Below are 25,802 nucleotides of genomic sequence, written 5' to 3'. Positions count from 1 at the left end.
TTACCCTTTCACTCAGCCCTGTCACATTTAACATTTCATTTGAAAAAAAAATAAACGAGACCCTAAATGTAACATACGACACGCCTCCATTCGGCATAGGAGTAACAACTGTCGCAGTTACCCTTTCACTCAGCCCTGTCACATTTAACATTTCATTTGAAAAAAAAATAAACGGGACCCTAAATGTAACATACGACACGCCTCCATTCGGCATAGGAGTAACAACTGTCGCAGTTACCCTTTCACTCAGCCCTGTCACATTTAACATTTCATTTGAAAAAAAAAATAAACGGGACCCTAAATGTAACATACGACACGCCTCCATTCGGCATAGGAGTAACAACTGTCGCAGTTACCCTTTCACTCAGCCCTGTCACATTTAACATTTCATTTGAAAAAAAAATAAACGGGACCCTAAATGTAACATACGACACGCCTCCATTCGGCATAGGAGTAACAACTGTCGCAGTTACCCTTTCACTCAGCCCTGTCACATTTAACATTTCATTTGAAAAAAAAAATAAACGGGACCCTAAATGTAACATACGACACGCCTCCATTTGGCATAGGAGTAACATTTGTAGCAGTTACCCTTTCACTCGGCCATGGCAAATTTAACATTTCACTTTAAAATAATAAACATGATCCTATGGGGAACTATTTTGCGGAAATGGGTTACTCACATTACATATTTTGCATATAAATGTATATTCTGGCCTAGATATATCTTCAAAATTTATGTTATCATTTTTATAACATTGCTCGTAGTGAACCCACCTACGACAAATCTGACACATTATCCATCGTGTTTGTTTTCGGTTTCCTTTAGTTCCACAATAGAAGCATAGGTCAGTGACTACATCAGAATCCTGTATAACTGATTCAGCTAACATTTTACGGAAATTTTTTACATTCAGATCACTTTCAAATTTATTTTGTTTTAAAAACACAGACACATAAAATATTACAAAAACTCCGCAACTAACATTATCTTTTTGTACTGGAATATTATCATTTATATTTTTGACACACCATCTACTAATGTTTATCTTTGTTTGACATAGTTTATTTCGATATTGCAAAAAATTAACAAATCGACTCAGAATTTTGTTTCCCCCATTGCCTTTTAGCGGGTCCAAATGATAAAGCTCAAATGATTTTAAGTTTGCCAGTAACAGACACCAGTGATTATCATTTACGCAGTAAGGCATTATTAATAAATTCTTTTTGTTCAAATCACGTAGCTTTATGATGTACAAAAGTTCCAAAGTATGCGGTTTATCTAAACATATGTTACTTTCGAAGACAGTGATATATTCAATGTTTTGGTAGAATATGTTATCAAATTTTTTTAATCTCTTAATGAAAACTGAGATACCTGCATCTACGGCAGTGTTAGTAAGTTCACCCCCATTAAAAAAAGTGCAGTAATCTGAACCCCGAACCCTTATTGTATTCCGGCAGATATCACTGAACAAAGCTACTACAACTTCAAATATTGGATGACGATAGTACTCTGTGTTATTAAAGAGACCATTATCCATAGCCAATGGATGAGGATAGTCCTTCTTTACATCAAGTTTATCTAGCGTGAGTTTAACCTTTTTACCCGACTGTGTAAAGCTACATAGTTTATTTACGAGTTCTTTTCGCATAATGTTTGGTTTGAAATTCTCATTTAATGGGGCTCCCTTTATTATTTGTTGAATGAAAAATATCACAAAAATTCCGCAATTATTTGAATCTGTTTGAATTTGGTGATAAGCGCAACTTCTGGAATTCCAGTTGTCTGTATTTATTTTTTCTGGGCTGAATTTATTTCTTTCGGACAGCAATTTTTTGAACACTTTAAATGCTTCATCTGCCTTTGAAGTAGTCTTGTTTGGTAAAACACTATCCTCTTCACCTATGGGATCTATGTAGGAAAATATTTTTTTCTTAAAATCTGCCGTAATCAGTGTCCAGTGCTGATTGGTATTGTACGGAATGATGCATTTACTAGCACAGCTTAATTTAATGTTGTTTATTTCGGCTCCCTGCTCAAGAATTTGCCCAAAAATGACAAAACTTCCAAGCCATTCAGCAGGTATGTATATAATATCTTCAGCTTTAAATTCTGTTAGTAGTAAGGCAACACAAGCATCAATAGCGGCACCTGTCAACCACGTACTTCCAAACAATGTCTTAAAATCCTCTTCTGCAAATACATCTTCTCCGTACAATCCAATACATGTTTGCATTAAATCAGTATAATGCCATGCTTTGACAGACCCCTTATTATTGTATTTTAAAATTGTGGGTACACTTGGAACCAACGCCATTTTACTGTCTGCGACACACATTGGTTCAAAATACGTCTTTGGTTTCTTACACGTTTTTTGCCAAACTTCTTCGACAATGATACTGTCCGGATCATCTGGGTCTGAATCTTTAACTTCGCTACAGCCTAAAATTGTTGGTGTTGTTTGTCTGTTTGCTTTCCTTTTCCTAGCAAATGTTCGTGGTATATCATTCCTCAACATTTTGCAAATTACTTTAACACGGGCACACATGTGTCTAACAAAACGACCTACTTTCAAATGCGTGAGTCCATTCAGGATATTACTTTTTGTTTGAAAGAACCAGTTTTCAACATTGGAATTACTATACCGTTGAGAACAGTTGGGAAGAATTTGAGACCACAAGGGTGACATGGGCATGTACCGATCAACTAGTTCTTTTCCAAAGGAAGGCATGAAATAAATATTTTTACTTGCACTTTCTGCTGCATGCGAATTTTTTTCCAAAATAATGTCATAAATTTCTTTAAATTCTTTATGAAATGGACTATTTTTATGTAAATTTTCTGAAAAAAATGATTCTATATCGTCATTTTGAACGCTCACATTTAATGATATGCTTTCAGGAATTAATTCTGCCAGAATGTTTTGGACTTTTTCCTTTTTTGAAATGTTAGACAGTGCTTCAAGACTAATTATGACATTTTTTGTAACTGTATGGTTCGTAAGTACAATTATTAATAATGAAAAAATTGCTTTTTGCTCATCTAGACTTCTCGCAACTATGAGCATGCATATAACTTTCAATATGAATGGCCTAACTTTCTTAGGTGTATTGTTTTTTTTCAATCGCCTTGCTATTAAATGGACAAAATGACTGCAGCAAATATGAACAGTCACGAGAGAATGCAAAGCAGAATCGTCATTTGTTTGGCAAAGGTTATGCGTTACTTTCAGATACCTGGCAAGCGTAATTTCATTCCAACCTAACATTATGGCCTTCATTAACGCAAAACTATAATCTACAACAACCTTATTGAACACAGGCCATGAACCTACCTCTTTTAAAATGCAACGCTTAAATTTTATTAAATAATTTGATATGGCTGCTGCAGAGTGCTGAGCAGAAATAAATTCTAAAAGGGGCAAAACTGTACCTGAAATATTAACTACTCCGGCATAATAATAAATTGCAGATTTGAAAGTTGTGGGCCTTCGTACTACGGATCCAGTGGCATCGAGAAACAAAACTGAAATATCTTTCTTGTACTTTTTAATAACATCAAACTGATCTTTAGAAAACATTAAAACTCCCAAAGGTAAAGAAATTTCCTGCAAATATTTTGATCCATCATTTTCACCCTGCAAAAACTGTTCTAACAAATCCTTAACATCATCCTTATCTAAGTCATCTTCTGCAAGGGCCTCACACCGTACTTTCTTTACCACACTCATGCTTTTCACATCTTGCATGTTTCCCAAATTAAGTATATGTTCATCCATACTGTCGATAGTCTCATAGCGATACGTGGTTGGTCTCTTCCCTTTCAGTTTTTTTTTCAGTTGCTGACGTTGCCAACCTCTTACATCCCACGTCTTCCTATCATGGTTGTCTCCCTGCACATTCCTAGCCCTAACATGTATAACGTACGTACCTGGTGTTGGATTCGACATGTCAATCCTATACATATTATTACAATTTTTATCTTTACAAGATGCATAGTCAACTGCATTTCCCTTAGAACGAATTTGAAAGCAACAAAACTTATACACACAAATTATATTTAACTTTTCCATTAGGGCAGCTTTTAAAGAACAGTGTATTTTATCTTTATCAAAACGTGATAGCCGAGCATTTGAGGAAAGAGTAGGCAACTCTGAATTGACTATAGTGCAACTACCATAAGCAACCGGATATAAATCTAAGGTTTTTGATCGATACACAGGCTTTCCGACAATATCAGTACTTTGTAATATGTTTGGGACACCGTTCACACTATTTTCAAGTGCAGTGGTATGCTCTGGTTTTTTGAGGTCAGGGGTATGACACCTTTGTTGTACGTTACAATTTTCATTAGGAACATTATCTGCAAAATCTGAAGTATCATACTGCACGGATTGCTCTATGTAAATCGGTATTGAATCTGGGAAATTGATGTGCAATTTATCCAACTTGTCAGTGACTACTGAGCGATCTACACGAACTGCCAATGAACCATCTAGGAAATATTCATTATTATTTATGACTTTGCAACGTTCAGTACCGCACAAACTATCATTTTTCTCTGAAGTGCATTGCAAATGGTCCAACATATCATTGGAAGAGAAACATACCATGTTATAGATTTCTGAACTTCCTATATCCACCAAATTTGCATTGCTATTTCCTGTTCCTGCACTTACTGTGACTCCTTCGAGATGTTTAACCGTGTTGCTATTAGATGTACCACCTTGCACAGCTGTTGAAGAAATGTGCAATTTTTTTTGGGCTGGTTTTTCAAGATTTTCAGGTGAAGCTACATAGTCTGGCAAATGGTGACTACCTACATTGGACATAACAATAGAGTTAGTGAAAATTGTCTCAACCAGTTCACAAATGTTGTTTCTGTTTCTTTTCCAACCCTCATACAGTCTTAACCTATTTTTTCTGTTGTTAAAAACACCAATATCGCTACACACCAATGCCCACAAAGAATTCACGGAAGTATTAGCTTGATTAACTTCCGAGACACACGCCGCGTGTTTCACAATAGAACTTGCCATTTTATGAGTGTTATTTAACATAGGTGAAACATCTGACTTACAGAGATCTTTGAAATATGTCCTGACATTACCAACATTTTGCCGCCATTTTTGCATAAATAACAACCTATTCTTTTTGCAATTACTTCTGAGAAATGTTTGTGCCAATTCGCCAAAAATGCCATGTTTCTCACATCGCAGCCTATCAATTTCTGCAATATCTTTGTACCGAGTATGCAGCAACTTGGCGAATGAAATGGAGCAAACGCCCTGCGCATTTCTACGGCCGATACTCATCGTTTCTCATTACACATGGAAGCACAATTACAGAAATATTAAATGATTACTTACATTTCCTTCCGTTTCGTACACAACCTTTGTTCTCGCAAGGAAAACGAAAGAAGAAACACCAGTATGCGGTAATTACCATCCGGATGTACCAAAGAATGAGCATTTGTGTGGATGTGTAAATTTTGCTTTGTAAATATTGAATGTAAGACAGAAAAAGTTCTATCGGGAAAAATTATTTTCATCATTCAAGTAGTACATTTTTTGATTACAATTAACACAAATTGTTGGGTTATTCTTTGCCAAGGATTCATTATTGTATATAGTAACGTATTAAATTTCATTAACTTACAGCAGACTATTTTATTCGAATGGTATCCCTGATGCAAAGCCCCAAGAATGCACGAGCTAACTTCTATGTAAAAGTAAGGCTTGGCGTGTCAGGGGTTGTCCAACGTTGCGTGGCAACATTTTAGCCATATTTCAACATGAAAGTAATGTCCCGTGTAGATTGTAATGCCTAAATATTTTTTTTTATCACCAGTCTTCGAATTTGAGGTCTAAAACGGCAATAAGGACACCCCTTTTGGAGAAGAAACCATTAAATAACTACAGTACAGTTAGAAATAAACGACTTAACAGTTATTGTCCAATATTAGAAGTGTACGATGTGCACATGCAAGTTTAACTAACTAAGTGAACGAAATAACATTGTAATGTGTCGTATGATATGAAAAGAATTGATTATATAATAAAAACAATAACAAAAGAAATATCTATTGGCCATTTCGGTTAACGAAATCCTTGCTTTCAAATTAAATAAGTCTAAAAACAAGCTGCATCTTTATTGTACGTATTGGAATTACACTATTCAATTCGTGGTTGTATTATTGATTCGAAAAAAGTCATGATGCCGTCCCCGCTGCCTGTTCTGAAATTACGTTAATTGAAATGATTTAAAAGAACTTGGATCACGTGAGCGGCAAGTCCGTTCCTGCACACGCGGTTGCTTGTGCGGCACGTTACACGGGGTTACACTAACGGCTAGATATGCAAGGACACTGAACAAAGAAACATTACACTACAGTCACTAAGGGCTAGTCCCGGGTTCGGGGTGAAGTTCAATTGTCCCACTCAGGTGGTCCAACAAAGGCGGCTAGTCCGCGCGGTTGCGAGGACCACGTTAATTAAAATTACGTACAAAAGATCGCACGAGATATCGTGTGGCCAGTTAGGGCCGACCGGGTAGCTGAAGGAAGAGGATTCGAAGATAGTTACCTATTGATGATAAATGTGGGTATTGGCGCGAAAGTTGGGTGCTTCCCGTGCGCGGGGCTGCCGGCCCTCGTGAGTGCTGGAGAGCTACTGACTATTCTCCCTGGCAACCAGGCCAGGGAGGGGGAAAAATCCGCGGGGAAACTGCGGAGCGCGGGAAGATGATTCCGGCCAGTTTTGTGAACGATATTAGTTTACAATATGATGAATTAATTAACAATAATTATCGGATGTCTGAAACATTTTAGTTTTTGTTTGTTTTATCGAATGCATGTACACAGACTACCTAGTTGCTTGATGCCACACCCGGCCGGGCGCCTCGCACACGTAGGAGGCCGTGACTGATGTCACGCCATTCGGGGCACCGCACTACGTTACACGCGCGGGCGTGTTCGTGGCGCAGCACTGATCAGGTGTTGAGGACACATAACGGCCTGTTCTCTCTGAGGTAGCACCGACGGCGGCGTCAGTCAGTTATTAGGTGTAACAGAGTACACCACCGAAGCAAGTATTAGAGGAAATCAAATAATTTAAAGAAGGTACGAAATGTAACTGTGGTGTTCTCGTGTGTGTGTTTTGTCTCACCCGACCTCTGTCAAAGGCCCGGGGGGTACCTGACAGGTGCTACAGGCGTCGCGATGCTCTTGTTGTCCGGAGGGGCGCCAGGCTAGTAGGCTGCTAGGCCGTTGATGTTGGGTCCTGGGTACTGGTACTCTGCCCCCGCATGCCCCGCCAGGTACACAGCTTGAATGGTTCTCCCTTGGCTGTGAAGGCCGCTGAGCCGTGTGGAGGACGGGAGACTACGGAAAATGATTGTACACGAGTTGGTGAGAATTACAATTAATTTAAGAGCTTCGCCGGGGGTCCGCATGGGTACACGGTACGCTCTAAAAGTCCGCTCCGCGGTTCAGTCCCGCTACAAAAACTCTCAACAACACTTGGCGACGTCTAGCGGTTACACAATTAACAAAAAAACACAACACTACGCGACACTGAAATGGTTACCGCGGCAGTCTCGCGGGACATGGGTCGATGCTCCATGGAGTCGGCCAGCGCCGAAAGTTAATGGGTGCAGGGGGGGGGGGGGGGGGGGGGGGGGGGCTCGATAAGCGGGCTCCTAAGTTCGGAGAAATACTTACGTGAGTGCAGCTGGCTGGCATATGCACAACGTCCTTAATTAAAAATACTCTCGCTGGAGTCGGCCAGTACCGTAACTTCCGTGATACAATGCACAGTGCGGTATCACAATGAAGACATTTGGAATAGGCCCGGTTCCGCAAAATACGCGCTGAGTCGACGTGGGCAGCGGTGAATTCATAAAAGGATTTAAATTTGAAGATGTATTGCAAAATAAAAATAATCAATGAAACTAACTTGAATGCTGACCACGGACACACGTGGTTGGAGACTGCCGACCATGGCCGCCTCGCAAGGAAGTGAAACTTTCTCTTCTTTGTGAGTCGGTACCAAAAACTTATAATAATTTAATTTCTTATATGATCAGTAAGAAACATGATCCAGGTGCTTGATTAAAACTTTGCACCTGGTAAATAGTTGCCTAAGGCTTAACAGTTGTTTTAATTGATTTATTAATTTAAAAAGCAGCACCAAGTTGGCGATTGTAAATTTAACAACAAATTGTCTCCATGAACACTGCTTGGGTTTGAATTCCCTTAGTTTGGCTAGACCCCCATCATAGGCCAATTAATCAAGTCCAGTAGCCGTTGTGGCTAGTGACAAGGATGGTTTTCTGTTCCGAGCGTGCCGCACACACATGGAGTCTCTACAACACACTTGCTCACTGCTTGAGATTAATTAATTTCGTCCTAGTGCCTCGTTTGGGAATTGTTTTCCGTAGTCGAGCCCCCGGGGTTTCGTGTCCTGATGTTTAATTCCGTTAATTGAGGTCACGCCCGGGACGCTCGCTTGACTCATTCCCGCTGGGTAAGGGGCGCGCTCCAAAAACGGGATATGGTACTGGCGGTGCGGAGCACTGGCTTAACGGCCATGGCCGGTACGATGTCAGTTTGTTGTGCGCGCACACCTACAGATATATACATATTTATATAAATGTAGGTTTTTTGTAACTCTCATCCCATTGCTTACTTTTTTTAAATGTGTTTGCCCGGTTGTTAGGAGAAGTATTCCATTGACGCCGCCATCGGTGCTCGATATGGGAGCACAGGCACCACGCACAGTGAACGTATTCTCAATCCGATGCCCCGACCTTAATTAATAGTTCTTTCAAATTCGCCCGCCAGCTAGCATCTAACGTAGGAAAAAAAGACTAAGCAACCTCGCTTCTTACTTGCGAGTGATTTAGTACTCGTACGCAATTGTTAACTAGTGCAAAAAAGTGCAAACAGAAATAATTGGAATACCAATTCTTACATGAATCACTATTAACCAAAAAGGATTTTAAAAATCCCAAACATTAATAGTAGGTAATTGTTATGCTACGAAATAAACATGGGGTGTCGCACTACACAGAGTTCGGTACTTATACATAAGAAATAATAATCAATTTATTCATAAAATATGATATAGGTAGCCTTTGAATAAGTCTTCTTGTCTACTTCCTTTGTTTACCCTACACTGAGTATGATAATTCATAAAGGTTAACCATTTATGTTGTAATTTTAGTCACCCACTGTTATTATTCTTTTATAATTTTCTATTACATGATAGGTTGTAAATCATTATCACAGGTCTAAAAAGACTACATTTAACAACATACGTCCATTTTATTTGTGATTTTCATTGGCTATCCAGCTCTCATGGAAAAAGTGGGTAAAGGTTGACAGTGTAAACCCTTGTCCTACTAATTGGGGTAAAGATTTCATAACATGTGTTTAGGGAAATTAAAAAAAAAAAAATCCATGCCGTAAATATTTTGGAAAAATATTATAATGGTTATTTGTGAAGGTGAAAGATATCCTTCAACAACACAAACCGCTTTTTGACGCTATAGAACTATTAGGGGGTTCAGGTGAATTTAAACAACGAACGTAGAAACCTTTGCCCACACCTACCCTATGTTTTCTGCAGCCGCTTTGCATTAGTTGTGTCCAAGGTAGCTTTACATATTTTTTGCAAAAATATCGTTAATGGTAAAAGATATCTATCTGTTCTTTATTCCACTACCGCTTACTAGTGCAATAACTTCTACTCGAACATGTTATATATTGAAATATAAATTCAATTTTTTTATCAATCCGAATAGAGTACAAATGATTAATTATTTATGAAATCAAAGCTCTATAATAATGTTGGATACCCATGAAAACAAGTTATTTTAATCATCCCATTGGGGGAAAGATAATAGATACTTAATTAGTTTCGGGCATTTATAATGTTATTCCGAAGTATTTAAGACCTCTAAATTTGTCTATGTGCATGTCATCTTGTACTGAGTCTAAGGTACTTCCCGAATATCTTACCGTTTTTTGGGAATTTCCGAATTCATCGGATTTCCTGCAATTACTGTTATCGTCGTACGCGTTTGAAGTGGTAACTCTGTGTTCAGGATGTCTTTTGAAGTAAGTAAATTACTGTTTATATAAAAAAATTGTTTTATTTCTTAACAGTTCTTACGTTAACAAATTTAGGTGGGCATTTTATTTCTTCATATTCTTTTTGGTCAGATGTGAAATCTCATTTTAGTCAATTTTCCATTTTTGTTCTGAATACTCACCACGTGGTCGCACATCTCTGTAGCCATAACTCTTTTTCACTCTGCAAATATTCGGTTCGTCATGGCACGCGGCATTGTTTCCAAATTAATTTTTTTTTACAATGGGGTCACATCGCTAAAATTCCCTACGTATAGCTGCATGGTGACTTCATTACAGTTTATACAAAATAATGTTTTCATGTCTAACAGTTCTTACATTAGTAACATTACGTTAACAAATGTAGTTGTGTATTTTATTTATTCATATTCTTTTCGGTCAGATGTGAAATCTCATTTTAGTCCATTTTCTATTTTCGTTCTGAATACTCACCACGTGGTCGCACACCTCTGTAGTCATAACTCTTTTTCACTCTGCAAATATTCGGTTCGTCATGGCACGCGGCATTGCTGTCCGGCTGAATTTTTTTTAGGATGGGCTCAAATTTCTGAAATTCCATAACTATAGCTGCATGGCGACTTCAATTATTGTGCGTGAATTTTATTCATACCGCATGGCCATCTCTTGAAGATTTGTAACATTTAAATGTTTGGGGATATTCTGAAAATAAATATAGTTTAAAAAACTAAAGAAACATGCTTTTAAAGATTATCAAACTAAAAAGTAAAAAATAATTTTAAAATTTATTTTATGACAATAGTATATACTAAGCAATACTAGTATAAATGAGAAAAAAGCTTGAGGCGCTTTGTGCCATATTATTTGTATATTAAGCGCCCCATGCTTTTTTCTCATTTATACTAGTATTGCTTATATACTATTGTCATAAATTTAATTTTAAATTTATTTTTTACTTTTTAGTTTGATAATCTTTAAAAGCATGTTTCTTTAGTTTTTTAAACTGTATTTATTTTTAACTTTTTAGTTTGATATTCTTTGAAAGCAGGTTTTTTTAGTTTTTTAAACTATATTTATTTTTAACTTTTTAGTTTGATATTCTTTAGAAGCATGTTTTTTTTAGTTTTTTAAACTATATTTATGTATAATTATCATAGGGAAATGAGTTACCGACACTACCTATTACCATCTCTGAGATAACTATTTGGAGTTGCAATGTCACAAAGAAATGGTAACGTCTCTCCGAATCATTTACAGTTAGATGTATGGATATAATCTTAGTATTTACCGGAAAAAAAAAACGTTTTTTTTCCGGCGTGGCTGGGAGTAGAACCCACGTTCGCTGAATCCGAAAGCTGACGTCACAGAAGTCGCGCGCCTTAGACCGCCCGGCTAACGAACGTAATGAAATTGGTGGGACATTTTACAGTGATGAGCCACTCACTCTTAGTCGAAAGAGTTACAGACGGACAGCTTCTGACAACTTCTGAATATGTCATAATTAAATTTGTTTGCATTTATATTAAAGAATGTAAGCATTCCAAAAATTTCTCCGGAAATTTATCTGAAAAGGTCTAGATGAGCACAAGGTACTAAATTAATGTTGGAATGTCCAAAAAATCATAACTACGTTGAAGGCATTACATGTAATTTGTTTGTAGATATGTAATGCCAGATGCATTTATTTAAAAATACCTTGGAAACATTTTCACTGCGCTGGATGCCGGGAAATGATAGCTTGATAATTATGAAATATTTGAGTACATGTAGGCGACATAGGTCATGTAAATCAACTGAAGGGGTTTCCAAAACATTCCCAATATGAACGATTACTTTTTAACCTACCTACGTCTGAATATGGTTGTACTGTATGGTTTTTAATTTTTTAAATATTGACTGTTTTTGAACCTGTGGGTGTAAAGTATAAATTATTAGTTACCCAGGACACTTTCAATAACTGTTTGGTCTTCGCCCCTCCTACTTCCATTCAAAAAGATGAAATTAAAAAAAATATATTGGTATTGCATAATGTGTATGATGCATCAATATGTATGCAGATCAACAGTACGGCCACCTAGTCTGTTGAGGGTTGTGACATATGGAACGTGAAAGCTGATAGTGCTATCTACCCAAGGTCTTTAGTAAATCAAACTTACAGTATGCAATAAATTTAATGAACATTTCCTGTACGCATGTTGTACAGTATGGAATGCAACATTTTTAAAAGATTTGTGCAATGGGAGCGCATGACTTGATGTAAGTTTTTGGACATACGCCATCGTGGTGTTTATATTCTTGTTGACAACAGCCTTTGTTTGCTTAATTTTGTGTGTTTTTTGTCTTTGTGTATTTTCATTTATGTTATTTATTAGTTTTCCTTCAACAGAAAAAGTTCTTAGCAATGGCGTATGTCCAAAAACTTACATCAAGTCTTGGAATGCAACAATTAAGACAAAATGTAATTTAATTATTTTTCCAGGGTTGCATCGAAGGCGCGCAACGGGTGGGGGCCTCTAATTTCGTGAGGCTCCTGACCAGAGTTGAAGGTCAGCCACTGACTTATTTCAGAGACAACAACGGTACAGTTCATTATTATTAATTACTGTAGCTTCATTTTGTAATGAATTGCATATCTCGTGTTAAATGCAAGTATTTATCCAACTTACCATGAACCCAAAGTAAGAAAAAAAGAAAACAAATTTTCAGATGTCACAGAAGGTCATGTAAGGACATGTGCACCTATTTTTTAATCAGTAGAATTGTAACATGTATAATTGTCAGGATCATACACAATTTTGATAGGAGAGTGGATGGATGATTCAATTTGTGATTCAACCTTCTGCTCCATACGTAACGGTAGGTAATTGGTGATTTCAACATGTTAGAATACATCAATGAAGATTGATTTCAAGTGCTAAAGAGTGTAAAAATTTAACTCTCAAGAATGTAAGATCTTAGGGTAGGATAACATTAAATATTTTGTTTCATCCACATTGGTGTAGCTGTGTTCATATAGTTGGGGGGGGGGGGGGGGGGAATAATAATGATTTTGATGTAATGTAAACCCATTTCCCTCCTACTATGATGGGAAGGGGGGAGGGGGGGTTCCCTCAACTGGAAAATTTGTTTTGAAAGTGCAAAATTGCGCTATCTAACCATTGGATACATTGACGTTAAAATTATTGTTTCCTTAAGATAAAATTTGATGAGTGAAGAATTTACAAATCAAGTTGGGCAGAAGGCAGAGAGGGCACAAGCTCTTTTTTTTTCTATTCGAATTCAATTAAATAGTAACATTTTACACCCATAATGATATTTTTATAAATTATTTTGTACAAATAATTCATTTTCGATTTTTTCAATCTAAATTAAAAAACACGTACCCCTATAAACATTAAAAAAAATTGTTTATAATTCATAAACTTTGCCTTGTCCAAATAACAGGCTACATATTATTAGGGACACCTGTATTTCGCGAATACATTTCGTGTCAAGGTATTTCACAAAATACTGTAGCTTTTCTCCTGCGGTTATTGGCTGAGGTCGGTGAGAGGTGTCGTCCCGCTCTTGACGGGGCCAATGAGAATGTGGTCACCGTACTGCTGCACCCTCACAATTTGTCATGACTCTTAAAAAAAGCTATAGTGTTTCGTGAAATACCTTGACACGAAATGTATTCGCGAAATACAGGTGTCCCTACATATTATGTCACGACTACTTTGACTGATTAGACCTACACATTTAAAATCTCCAGCACACGTCACTATTCGATGCCTTAAATAGCACTGCAAATTTTTTTGTATTAAAGTCTTCACTCACTTAATAACAATGTGAAGAATTAATCAGAGTAAAATCTCCTGCAGTTACTAAGGTTCACAGGGGTGCCTTGGACTTGGTGAGAGGCGCAAGCTCTAAGCGCTCGGCCACCGCGCGGCACACTATTTTTTGTTTTGTACTTTTGTGTGTAATTGTTACGCTTGCGGTTTCTATGTTAGTTTCCTTACTCATTTTTGGACACAGGCACCTGTGGCATTGCTTCCTCAATTCAATGTTATACTATCCATCCTGTTAATGAGCGACACTATTTTTCTTATGACAATTTATATTCAGTAATTAAGTGGGGATATCCCCTTTTGAATGAGTATATCTGGGCGGAAAAAAAGTGAGAGGGTGTTTGAAATGAGGTGAACGCTGTGCCGCACCGAAAATAAAAGGCAGGGAAAAGGGAAACTCGGAAATCCCTGAGAATACCAGCTTTCCGAAGCATCATGGCGGCATAATTTCCACATCCGAAATTCAGATGACACCTCTGAGAAAAGAACCGGGTAACTTAAAATAACTGCATTTATAAGGAAAGGACAACCTTTTTATTTACATTAATACTTGTTCTATTTTTAGTAGAATTTTTTATGTATGCATAGCCATTAAACAGGTTTTTAAATTATGAAAAGAAACATTTTTATTTCAATGTTCTCAATTCCTTAAGTTAACCTTTTAACTTTGTTATCTATTTTATGTTTAAGGATGAGTTACTACCAACAAGGGACAGAACGTAAGACTACAAATTATAAAATTACAGTTAAGAGTTAAGTGTTATATGTAATGGTTTAATGGTAATTCAAAACGGCCTTCCCCCCCCCCCCCCCTCGCACCCAACACCAAACACACACTTGCTCTTGCCACTTTATTACAAAGAGAATAATTAATAATCAATTTTATAATGTGTTGTACCGCTATAATTCTTCTCATGATAGACAGTTACTCGCCTCAGTTCCACTTATTACTGTTTCACTTCCATTCCATGAAGTTTCAGCATGAGCACCTTCACACAGTCTTTTGGCTATTGAAAAATATGATAAAACAGTTTTTTTGTGTTTTCATTGTCAATAAAATGAAATGCTAATGCACATGTAAGTAGTTCGACTCTACATCTACAACTCTGGTCTACTGCTCAAAACATGTTTCTACAACACTACTCCTTACACCTAACACGACAACAAAATTGCGAAATACTTAAGGTTATTCAAGGAATGTGCAAGTACACTCACAGAAGATATGTATAGGTGTATGAGGAGGGAGGGAGCTAAGCTGCCTAATGACAGCAGACATCAGGTTTGGTTGCAAGTGGAAGGGGCATAGTCCTGCAGGTATACTCTATTTCGAATAGCATCGGTACGTTTTGAGTGTTTAAAGTAAAGTCACTTTACTATTTGATTTTCAATTTAATAATTTAGATGCTGGACAAATTTCTTGCATATGAACCTTAAATACATGGTACCCGATTCGCTTAAAATTGCTAAGATTATTGATTTATTCAAATAGCATAACAGTAATGCGGAATAATATTATAAAATGAATATTTCACGGTCTTGAAAGTGGTTTGGTAGGGGAGGGGGGCAGTCCCCTCCACCCAAAAAGTTCAGGGGGACACGTCCCCCCTTCCCCCCCCTCCTACACCCCTGTTCATCCATTACATTGTAAAATCTAGGGTAAGGGGTGAGAGGGTCAATGACATGTAGTAATATCTCATTGCACTGAAATAAGTGAATTGTAAACAGCATCCTTGTGCATTCCTTTGCTATTCATTGCATGAATTAGTATTTTTAATTTAATTACTTAACTCATTAATTTCCCATTAAGTATTTCCTTACACATTGCTAAATGCACAACATGTACTGTAGCGCAGTGTAATATCATTGATCTAACAATTGAATTGCAGGTCGAAGAAGAAAAAAAACAGGCGCATGTGTCAGCGGCCAAGGCATGTCGGCATGCCGACATCATATAAGGCGCCTGCAGCGCGGCGGCCAGCTGGCCATGTGCCTGGTCATCTTCCTTGGTTTGAATGATCTCCTAGTAAGTAAATGAAAATATTATAGCAAATAGTGTGACTACAGTAACTCATAATGATAGTTTCAAGTTTACCAAGTGAATATTTTTCTTACATATCACTATACATTATACCATTCTAACAATGGGTGCTGTACTTTTGTTAGCAAATTCACGAAAATGCAACATGTATTAATCCCAGAAACTTATATTGTAAAACAACCCTTGGAAATGTATTATTCATAAACATGATAAAGAAAGCATTTCAAATTTGCTGGACAGTTAAATTTTTACCATGAAGCACCTAAATGTGTGTTTGAGGGTTTTTTTTTACAACTTACCTACTGGGATTCAAATAAAGAGATCATTCAGACTTAAACCATTCAATACTATGTGTATTGGTAATGTTGCAGAACAGTTATAGTTGGAAACGAAGCAATAAAGGTTACTTTATAACTATGTAATAATGGTATTGGAGGTTAGTATGTATTCAATATATTGTCAGGGACGGTGGCTGATTTTATATCATGATTCATTCAATTTAAATTTACGAGACAAGGTAATTATTAATTCACAGTTACCTATGATTGCAGAAAGGCAGTTCCATTGGACCCATGAAGGTCATGCTGGGGCGAATTATGGCCTTCCTTCTGCAGAGAAGGAAGACCATAATTCTCACGACAGTACCGCCGTTTCATAAGTTGTGGAGCGATGCAACGTTGAAACAGCGTGTACTGTCGTGGAACAACCACATAAGAAAAGTGGTGTCAGCGCACAATGGCGGTAAGTATTACCTACTATTATTTCCACAGTTAAAAAGTTAATACATAACCATAAGTGCTCCACCACTGGCAGCACTGTGGACAACAGCTGAGAGGAAGTTTAAATCCGTTCTTGGCCGACGGCTGTGACATCGTGTTATTCTTTTGTTAATTTTATTGTCAGTGTGATTTTGTAAGTCAATTTTATTTAAGCCTAAGTAAATGCTCTATTGGTGTTAACCTAATTTATATTTTTGTGTAGAATATGCCACATTTAGGCACAAGGTTTTTTATTATGCATGTAATAAAAATAGTTTTTATTATGCGTGGCTAGGACTCACGTGCTTTATCGTTTATTTGTTTGAATGAGGTCATTGCCCAGCGCACGATAATTGCCGCGGAAGTTTGTAACTGTAAACAGCTGGGAGCTGGGCAAGGTCACGTGCACACACAGCGTGTTGTTATCGATCGCACGCGTCGCTGCCACGTTCTACTTGTGCGATATAGCCACATTGCAGTTGCCTGCCTTCTGTACAATTTTAACACAAATGCCGAGGCTGTAGGAAGTAGCATAGTACATTTTTGGTAATTCTTTACGATTTGTTACTGTTTTAAAGGAAAATAAATCACGACTAAATTATTTTTTTCCCATGCAGATTTGCAATAAAAACATTTTTTCCCACCATGGCATTCTGAAAATAAGGGTGAGGGTCTTACCCGGGGGGCGGGTGGTACGTGAGTTTATACGGTATTCATAATCAAATAAGCCATGCTTATTCATTGATATAAGTAATACTTAATGAAGTCGGCTATGTAGGTGACTCAAGTACCGGTACACTTTTGTTTGTCGTAAGCAATAGATTGTGTAAGGTATTAATTCCAGTAATTTGACCACATATCAAATTAAAACTGGGAGAGTAAATAAATTCAATTTGGGGAAAAGAAACTACAAAAAGACCTTGCTTACTTTTGTAAACATTACAGGCTACGTACGTAACCTCTTCTACAGCTAGCGTGTTGTTCGCTACCACGTGGTTAACTATTTGCTTAAAGATCACAGACACAAGATGGCCAAAATAATTTAACAACACAAACATTCAAAACATATTTATGTTATTCAAGTTCACTATCTAATTAAGTATAAATATCATTTTACGTATTAATTTCATTATTTTAATTGCACATATGGTTTGAAACGTGGGCATTTTTATTTTTAAACAGGTAAACTATGTATTTACAGCGGTATATTTGCTTGCGTTACGTTGACACAAAATTCGTCCTTCACATTTTGAGATACTCCGTAAGTCCAATTTTTCAGCAGTCGCCTCGTGTGAGTCGCTTTCTCCTTGTTTTGGACACCTCTCAGTAGGTCGTCCTGACGTCAGCCAGTACCACCAACTTCGAGACGTCAAAGTCAGTATTTCTCGACTACCCCCCCCCCCCCGTAAATCATCGGAACCTTCCTGCCCGGAAGCGAAAGCATCCCCCTTTTCTTTTCGTTGATTTATTCTTCCATTACAGTCGCTGCTGCCCCAAACTTACTTCGCGTGCATACTAACAGTTTTTCTATTTGCAGTCATTGAGGCTGATGTGTCACATTACAGGCACCAAAAAACCGCAACGGCTTACTTTTGCTGCCCTGCATGCTGGCAACTCTGCTGTTGCAGGGTCCACCGCACCGCTGGCCGCTGCCCCCTCCTATGCTGAGGTGACTTCCGGGGTGGAATGCCAACCTCGCTCAGGTTAGTGATCCACATGTCTGACAGGGGGGTCAACATGCATTAGAACAACAAAAATATACAAACATTGTACTACCAAATTCTCCTCACAGAATAATGGGACAACCGTTACTTACCATTCACTAGGCATCTGCGAAGGTTCGGAAATTACAAATACAAATCTAATGTTGAAAAATTTGCGACAAAATATAGAATAGCGTCACAAACAAAATGTATAAAAACATACCTATCTTGAGGTTATGTTTACAAATATTACAGTGTTTCTATTTCCAAGCCTTGAAGTTACAACAACTAACAATTTGCACGTAAACTGTTGAATTATTTGAAAAGCACATTCAGCATGTACAAGATGGATGACATAAATGTTCTCTTCAGTGTGCTTGATCTAGGAAGCAAAATTTAAATTTTCAATTATGCTGAGCGTCAATATGCAGTCAATCTATTGAAAGTAGAATTTACAGTAAAAGGCACAGAAATTGACAGTAGTACTATTACCCCCACAAAAAAGACAAGATTCCAGTTCAGGGGGCTTTGTGTGGGCTTTGTGTGACGAAATTTGCCAGAAACAGAAGTAAATTACGCAAGTGGTGAACAGAAAAAAAATGCTACTGAGAGTTCTTTGGCAGCAACATGTGTACCGAGAATTCCAATCCCTACGAGTGGTGGTAGGAACTTCAAGAGATCTTCACACTTGTCATACAATTAGCTGAAAGTTATCTGTCCTTCCAAACAACACAAGTTGCGAGCAAGAGGGTTTTCTCCACCGCAGGTAACATTGTTACCACTCGGTGTGAGTCGTTGCCACAGCATTTTGAGCAGTTAACGTTTCTCCAAGACAATGTAAAATGACAGTTCAGTATCTTAAAAGATTTGTTATGTTCTGTGACTGTACTTACACGTTATATGTTAGCTTGTCTTACAAACATGTGTTGTAACTTTTCAGTGCTCAGAATGCATTTGTCACATTTACTGTACTACCTTTGCTGCGTAATGCATACCTCCTTAAGTGAATGACAGGCATTGTTCTAAAAACTTGTTAAATGCTACACAAAAACAATGTAATGGTAAAATTTGTTCTTAATACTTCATATGAGAGAATATTAACAGTATGTATTTAGGCACAATGTTTTATGATATTGAATATTTACTTTTCCTTTTCATTTCCTGAAAGTTTATGGACTATCTATGTTAATTTTACATTTTTGCAAACAAAGGCAGCAATTACATTGTACATGTTTTTAATAACTGTGCATGTTGTCTGGCAATGCCAATATAAAATTTCCAAATACTTATGGTTCATATGTATATGACAAACAAAAAAATGATGAGTAGGTACTGGTTCACAAAATTCAATGCAATTAAAATACAAAATATGCAAATAATGTATACACCAATTTGGAATTCGATTACGGAATCAAAAGAAGTAATTTAAAACCTTAAACCTAGTAAGAAACGTAATACAATTATTGTATTGGTGAGATAACTTATACCGATATTAAAATAATTGTAATTAAGTTTCATACATTCAAGGGATACAAAAATGTAGAATTCAATTGTAATTGTTATTTTAATGAAACAATATACTTTTTAATAAGTAGATATGTGTGGCAAAAGTACCTGTCAAGCTCTATAACTATTATATTAGAGTACATGTTAGTATTTTAAATTTTACTTCACATTATTTAAACGAAATAAAAAAATTTGAAGAGCATCGGAATACATTACTTGTTTTGCCCCACAGGATAGTTTGCATGTGGAATTTGCTGAAATGATTTGACGAAATAGCGTACTGATCACAGCAGAGGAGTTCTGCATTCTTTTTTTTTTTTTTTTTTTTAGGAACACGTGTCGAGCTGCTGGACTTTGCAGTGAAGGCAGCAATGGTCCCGCACAATATTTATTGCAGGTATGGTTTTTAGGTTTTTTGTCATCAATAATAACCTACAATAATAATTTTCATCTGTATTCACTCTAATTACATGTAAGAAAATAATTAATGCATGTAACTTGTTACGTTTCCCATATAAATCCTTGCAGTGTTGTTAGTCTAGTGTAAAATGTTGAAATGTTAAAAATTTTAAATTAAAGAAAACTTGTTTAATTGTGTCTACGAACAAATAAAACTAGTGTGTTATAGTGAGCTGTTTCGGATAGTTATATGAAAGCCAATGACAAAAGTATAAGTGAACATAATGCAGCTATAATTCGGACAACGAATCTGTATCAGGTTTATTGTATGTACAGTTACCGTGTAGTGTAATTTTCACTATTTCAAATTCCAGGGATGGAATACATCTCAATCAGAGAGGGCTGCGGAAATTGCGGGCAGCGATCACAAACAAGTTGAGGTAAGAGGACATAAGATAACTTATGTAGTAGTCCAATATTGATGCTGAAAAAGTTGCCGAACATTTGCTATTTATTTTTAGTTACAATTCCTTAAATATGTGGTGGATTGACTTGATCATTTTTTGCACAAGGTTTATGAGCTCGACCCTAAGTTTTAGTGTATCTACAAGCAGTCACACCACAAGAATTATGATGAAACGAGCATTTAAATTTCTGTACATATTACAAGAAGATATCTAACAAAATTTTTTATTATATGTTTCTAATAACGTTTTCAGTGACATACTCCCCTAAAAATGTATGTAGTGTGTGGTAAATGTTATTAAATATATTTAAAATATAGATTTATATTTGTGTAGGTAAAGGTGTCTAGTGTGGTATGTAATAAATTTATGGTATAACTGAAAGCGAGTAACTTCAGAATAATCTATTTGTACACAATAAAAAATGATCGGAAAATATAAAAAAAACAATGTGGGTGTGTGCAAGTCACACACGGTATAAGAGAAACTTCTGAAAAGTACCTGATTGAAATATAATATTCCACGCATGATATTTGTTTCAATTTCTTTTAACTAGCATATTCTCTGTTGGACTCAAAATAATAAAACGCTCGTGGGCCTATAACTATAATACGGTGTGTGATTCAGTTGATCAAATAATAAATCGACAAATAATTACAAATGTAATACTGAAGCGTGAAAGTATCATACCAGCAATAAATATTTACTTACACAGCTAAAACAATACTCATACAACACTGTTTAACAATACTGATTTACACAAGTAATTGAAATAACACGTACTTGTGAGAAAGCCATTTCCTTGCGAGGTTGTCCCGTGGCGTGGTGCTCAACAATAACCTCGAACCCCGCTGTGTTGTCGTCTGCCTCAAGCCGTGTGCGGCGACATGCGCAGGCCTGTTACAATCGGCGCGACCCGCCTATCCCTGCAGCATGGCGGGGTGAAACCTGAGTAGTACGCCGCCACGTGCCGGCCGAGTTCTCTGTACTGTCTGCAACATACCAGCGCCGGAATTCTTTTCACAATATTTCCCATCCCCAGGAACGTTGAACGTTTAACGCAACAGTGCTTTCATACCCCCTCCATGGTAGTGTTAAATGTTTAACGCAACAATGTTGGAAGTCGCATTAAAAGTTTTACTTCAAAAATTATGAGAAAAAACCAATTTTGAATTTGTAACTCTGAAATGTTCCAGTGTAGGTATGGTGACAGCTAATTCGTGGGATGTGAAATTTACTGTTCTTACAAACAGAATCACTATTTTCTACGAAGAATGTCTTTGACAGAGTAATATGTAACGTATGAATTTGTGCTGAAATATCTATTTGAAATAAAGATTTCAGGGGTATTATAGGTGGCCTTGACAATTAAGAACCACAACATTTAGGTCGTGATCAGTATTATGTTTCACATTCTTACATTCAAAATAATGAGCCTAATACAATTAAAATAAATTTGCATGTTTATCTACAGTTATAAATGTGCTTCATGTAATGAATAATGAAGTAAATGTGTTTTTTACATACCTTTCATATTACCATTCCCATAATTATTAATGTAATTTTGTAATAAAATTAACAAAATGACATGTATTAATCGCATACGCTTAGACAGTCAAACAAACATAGGACAGTATGTGTTAGATTAAAAAAAAAAAAACTGTTTTTCAGATAAATAAATTTCGCCATTGGCCACTTACATTTTGTATTTGAGGTGTTATTCAAGATACCTACTGGGATTCATATAAATTAAGCCCTTTCATAATACATGTATTGTTAATGTTGGCTCAGGGCCCCGAGTTGAATATTATGACTAACACATGCTTTGAACCATTTGTTTTCAGAATCATGGCACAACATGGCCGGTTATGAGTATAGATGAACTGCTGCACGCCCAAGCCTTCTGTGGTCCCGAGTGAGGCGAGTGACGGGAGCTCTAGTAACTAGGGCCTAGTTATTCATGCCTTTGTTTTTGTTAATGGCAGCTGTAATTTTAACATGTAATCTGTATCTCTGTCTGTGGCACCATAGCTCCTAAACAAATGAACTGATTTTGATATATTTTTTTTTGTTTTGCACACACTTAATAATCATAATCTGTGATTTGTTATTTGGATGCCAGGTAAATACTTGACATTTATTTAAAATTTAGATTCAATTCATAAAGTAACAGAGCATCTTCCCAACTTTTAACAATAACAATCATAACAATACTTAAAAGAGGAAGGCCTGTTAACCCATAGTTGATAAGTGATTAACTGATTAGAAAAGTAGTACTCTGTGTAGACGATTTTGTATAAGTGGGTACACATTGTGATGCATTTCACAAAGCTGTCAACAGTGGAAGAATTACATACAATTGTTGACACCACTTTTTTCCAAAACTAAAATGTGTTGATACATTTTTTTAAAAGTTTTACATTATTTATTTTATAGACATCAAACAAGACAGCGTTTCTAAGTTCTTAGCCTCATCTTCTTGGCATGTTATAACTACCGGCAAGTGAAACAAATCTTAGATTTTGGTGGTGAATCTTGGGTTCAGGTCTTTTTTAGCATATTGCATATTTTGCAGTAAATCGATTGTGCAAAATTTAAATTATGAATATAGGATATTTTCCACAATATGCCTCACTTTTAACACTCATGTCATATCATGCTCCTGTGATTAAAATACATCATTTTTGACTGACAAACATGTTAGTGTAATTATTAGGAAATTAATGAAGGGTACTGCACAAAGCATCCCAAAAATATGAAAGCACTAGGGATGGGAAAACCGATTCCCAATTTCATCGATACCTACCGATTCTACTTAAATAATCCATAATCGAGAAACAATGATAAAAGTCGATTCCCGCATGCAAAAAAAAACCATTTCACAACATTGCAAATCTGTCAGATACAATTATTTAACGACTCTTTGAGTGGGGTTATGACTGACTAGACGCATATACAACAGTCATATTTCCACAAATAAACAATATCCAAAACTTGGGTCGATGTTATACACAAGTCAAAGTACAAAAATTATTTATAAAAAAATTATTACTGCGTATTAGAAGGGGCCTGTTCTTTTCGCGATCGCGATTAAACGACGATAAACGTGAAATCACCGTAAAATACATTTTTCACCCGAAATCGCCACAACACAGCGTTTCTCCACGAAATTTAGTTTTCAAACGCGAAATCGCAATGTTTTTATGGGAAATTTAAATACTGGCTAAAAGATTTGCCTCGTCACTGGTAAACAAACACTGCAACATGGCCGCTACTGAACATTTATCATAAATGCACTAAAGCAAACAAAAGCTTACACACGCTCACGTTATAATGTTAAACCCAAAAATATACTGTTAAAATACGCAAAACTACGGCGTTTATTTTCCTTTCCGGCATAATGTTTGGATAGATAAGACGAACAGGCAAAGTTTTTAAGTCCACGCACACCGCTCGGGGCACTGGCGTCAACTTGGAATAGGGATGGACGATATACATCAATGTATTTTAAACACCCGATGTGCAGTAACGATGCATCGTATCGAACCGATGTATTGTTAACACTTCAGCATCGAATATATATCGATGTTTTTCATTCGATGCATCGAATACGCAAATTAAAACCAAAACAACAATAACCGAGTTTCTGCTGTGTAATAATGGTCCACGTTGTGAACCGTATCTTAAAGATTTTATTTTTTTTAACTTTCAGTTATAATAGGACCTAAGAAAAAAAGTTCAGTTTGGCAATTCTTTAATACAATTGATGATAAGAAATCGAAATGCAAACTATATCAAAAGGATATCAAGTCTGCCGGAAATACTACGAACTTAATTGGGCATATTCGTAATGTTCATAAGGCTGCTTATCCCGAAATTCAGCCAAAAGAAAATACATTGAATTCAGTTAATAAAACAGAAGAAATATCGAATCCTCCAAATTTATATGAGTTAATGTTAATAACTTAGTTGTGTACTCAAATTTGATAAATATGAATTTATGATGTATGCTACATCATACATGTATTGAAAGCTGAAAAAAACAAATGTTGCAAATAGAATTTGAATCATTTAATATTAAGTTAACTAGGTGAGTACCGAGTATCGAGAATCGAAGGATTTTTTTAAGAATCGATAATCGGGTATCGGAATCGAAAATTTTGGAAGCGTCCCATCCCTAGAAAGCACCATCAGAAATAAATATTAAATGGAGATTAAATGACATCTAACATCTGCTCTCTCTCTCTCTCTCTCTCTCTCTCTCTCTCTCTCTCTCTCTCTCTCTCTCTCTCTCTCTCTCTCTATGTATGTATGTGTGTGTGTATATATATACATACACACACACACACAAAAACAAAACTTATCTGACTTTATCATTTATTATAGTTTTCCAATGGGTTCTGTGTACTATAACTTGTTTAGTCTGAATAGGATGTCTTTTTTCTGTTCGGGGGTAATAAACAGCTATGGAATAACTCTTTGGTCCATGTTAACTAATTTATACCTAATTGCAATATTTTAGACCAAATTCCATGGTTTAAATTTACGCCAAGTTTATTTTTAAAACACGATATTTTAGTGCCATTGTTTTAATTTTTTTATGAACTATTGTTTATTCATAAAGATAGCATCATTTTCAATTTATACGACACTTGTTCAATGACACTTACTTAACTAAAACAGTGCCATTTTGTCTGATACATGATGCCCTTTTACAATATAATAATTCGTAATAAGCACATCAAACTATTGGGAACAATACAAATAAATCAGCAAGTTAATGTACATTTGAAAAATGTACCAATTTCATTGTGTAAAACTTAGTTACTAATAATGCTTGCAATATGAAAGAAAATTTCTATACATTTAGTACGTACTGTTTTGTAGTATGGATTGAGATTTGAATTAATATTCTAAATCATTTCATTATTTTGGTTCTTTGGTGCTTTATGTTACATTACCTTGTATTTCTGTGTTATATGGTGTA

At 36.3% G+C, this 25,802-nt stretch overlaps 2 protein-coding genes across 8 annotated transcripts in view; one reads left to right on the top strand and one right to left on the bottom strand.

Moving 5' to 3' along the window:
* Positions 1 to 538: 538 nt before the first annotated feature.
* The window catches only part of LOC134528128 (uncharacterized), a 31,091-nt gene continuing 5,827 nt past the window's right edge, over positions 539 to 25,802 (bottom strand). The window contains exons 1-4 of one of the 2 annotated variants that reach the window (XM_063361444.1): positions 23,622 to 23,807; positions 21,599 to 21,807; positions 18,334 to 18,463; positions 539 to 7,384 (exon numbers count right to left, since the gene is read on the bottom strand). In XM_063361444.1, the coding sequence (XP_063217514.1) occupies positions 648 to 5,318 (4,671 nt within the window). In that variant the 5' untranslated portion in view covers positions 5,319 to 7,384; positions 18,334 to 18,463; positions 21,599 to 21,807; positions 23,622 to 23,807 and the 3' untranslated portion in view covers positions 539 to 647. Of the gene's footprint in view, positions 7,385 to 18,333; positions 18,464 to 21,598; positions 21,808 to 23,621; positions 23,808 to 25,802 lie in introns of those variants that run through there. The other variant, XM_063361443.1, reaches the window with a different exon arrangement.
* Positions 859 to 25,648, top strand: LOC134528129 (uncharacterized). Of its 6 annotated transcripts, none has more exons than XR_010074354.1 (8): positions 859 to 1,202; positions 12,594 to 12,693; positions 15,834 to 15,970; positions 16,537 to 16,726; positions 18,372 to 18,446; positions 20,283 to 20,349; positions 20,726 to 20,791; positions 22,660 to 25,648. XR_010074354.1 is itself a non-coding variant. In XM_063361445.1 (7 exons), the coding sequence occupies exons 2-7, from the start codon at positions 15,878 to 15,880 to the stop codon at positions 22,685 to 22,687; spliced, it is 519 nt and encodes a 172-aa protein (XP_063217515.1). In that variant the 5' UTR covers positions 12,597 to 12,693; positions 15,834 to 15,877; the 3' UTR covers positions 22,688 to 25,648. The 6 variants fall into 6 exon arrangements, 1 of the variants encoding a protein (XP_063217515.1); XR_010074353.1 differs by lacking the exon at positions 859 to 1,202 and adding an exon at positions 1,296 to 2,086; XR_010074355.1 differs by lacking the exon at positions 859 to 1,202 and adding an exon at positions 1,362 to 1,590 and having other exon boundaries at positions 12,594 to 12,660.

This window comes from Bacillus rossius, chromosome 1, assembly GCF_032445375.1.
Source record: "Bacillus rossius redtenbacheri isolate Brsri chromosome 1, Brsri_v3, whole genome shotgun sequence".
NCBI lineage: Eukaryota > Metazoa > Arthropoda > Insecta > Phasmatodea > Bacillidae > Bacillus > Bacillus rossius.
This window is presented reverse-complemented; position numbering and strand designations above follow the sequence as displayed.

What these genes read in the sequence shown, in the direction of transcription:
- LOC134528129 (XM_063361445.1), top strand. Translation starts at nt 15,878, where the DNA reads ATGTCGGCATGCCGACATCATATAAGGCGCCTGCAGCGCGGCGGCCAG. An exon ending in GGTGTCAGCGCACAATGGCG is followed by an intron (nt 16,727 to 18,371) that starts GTAAGTATTACC and finishes CTGCTGTTGCAG; the next exon opens with GGTCCACCGCACCGCTGGCC. An exon ending in GGAATGCCAACCTCGCTCAG is followed by an intron (nt 18,447 to 20,282) that starts GTTAGTGATCCA and finishes TTTTTTTTTTAG; the next exon opens with GAACACGTGTCGAGCTGCTG.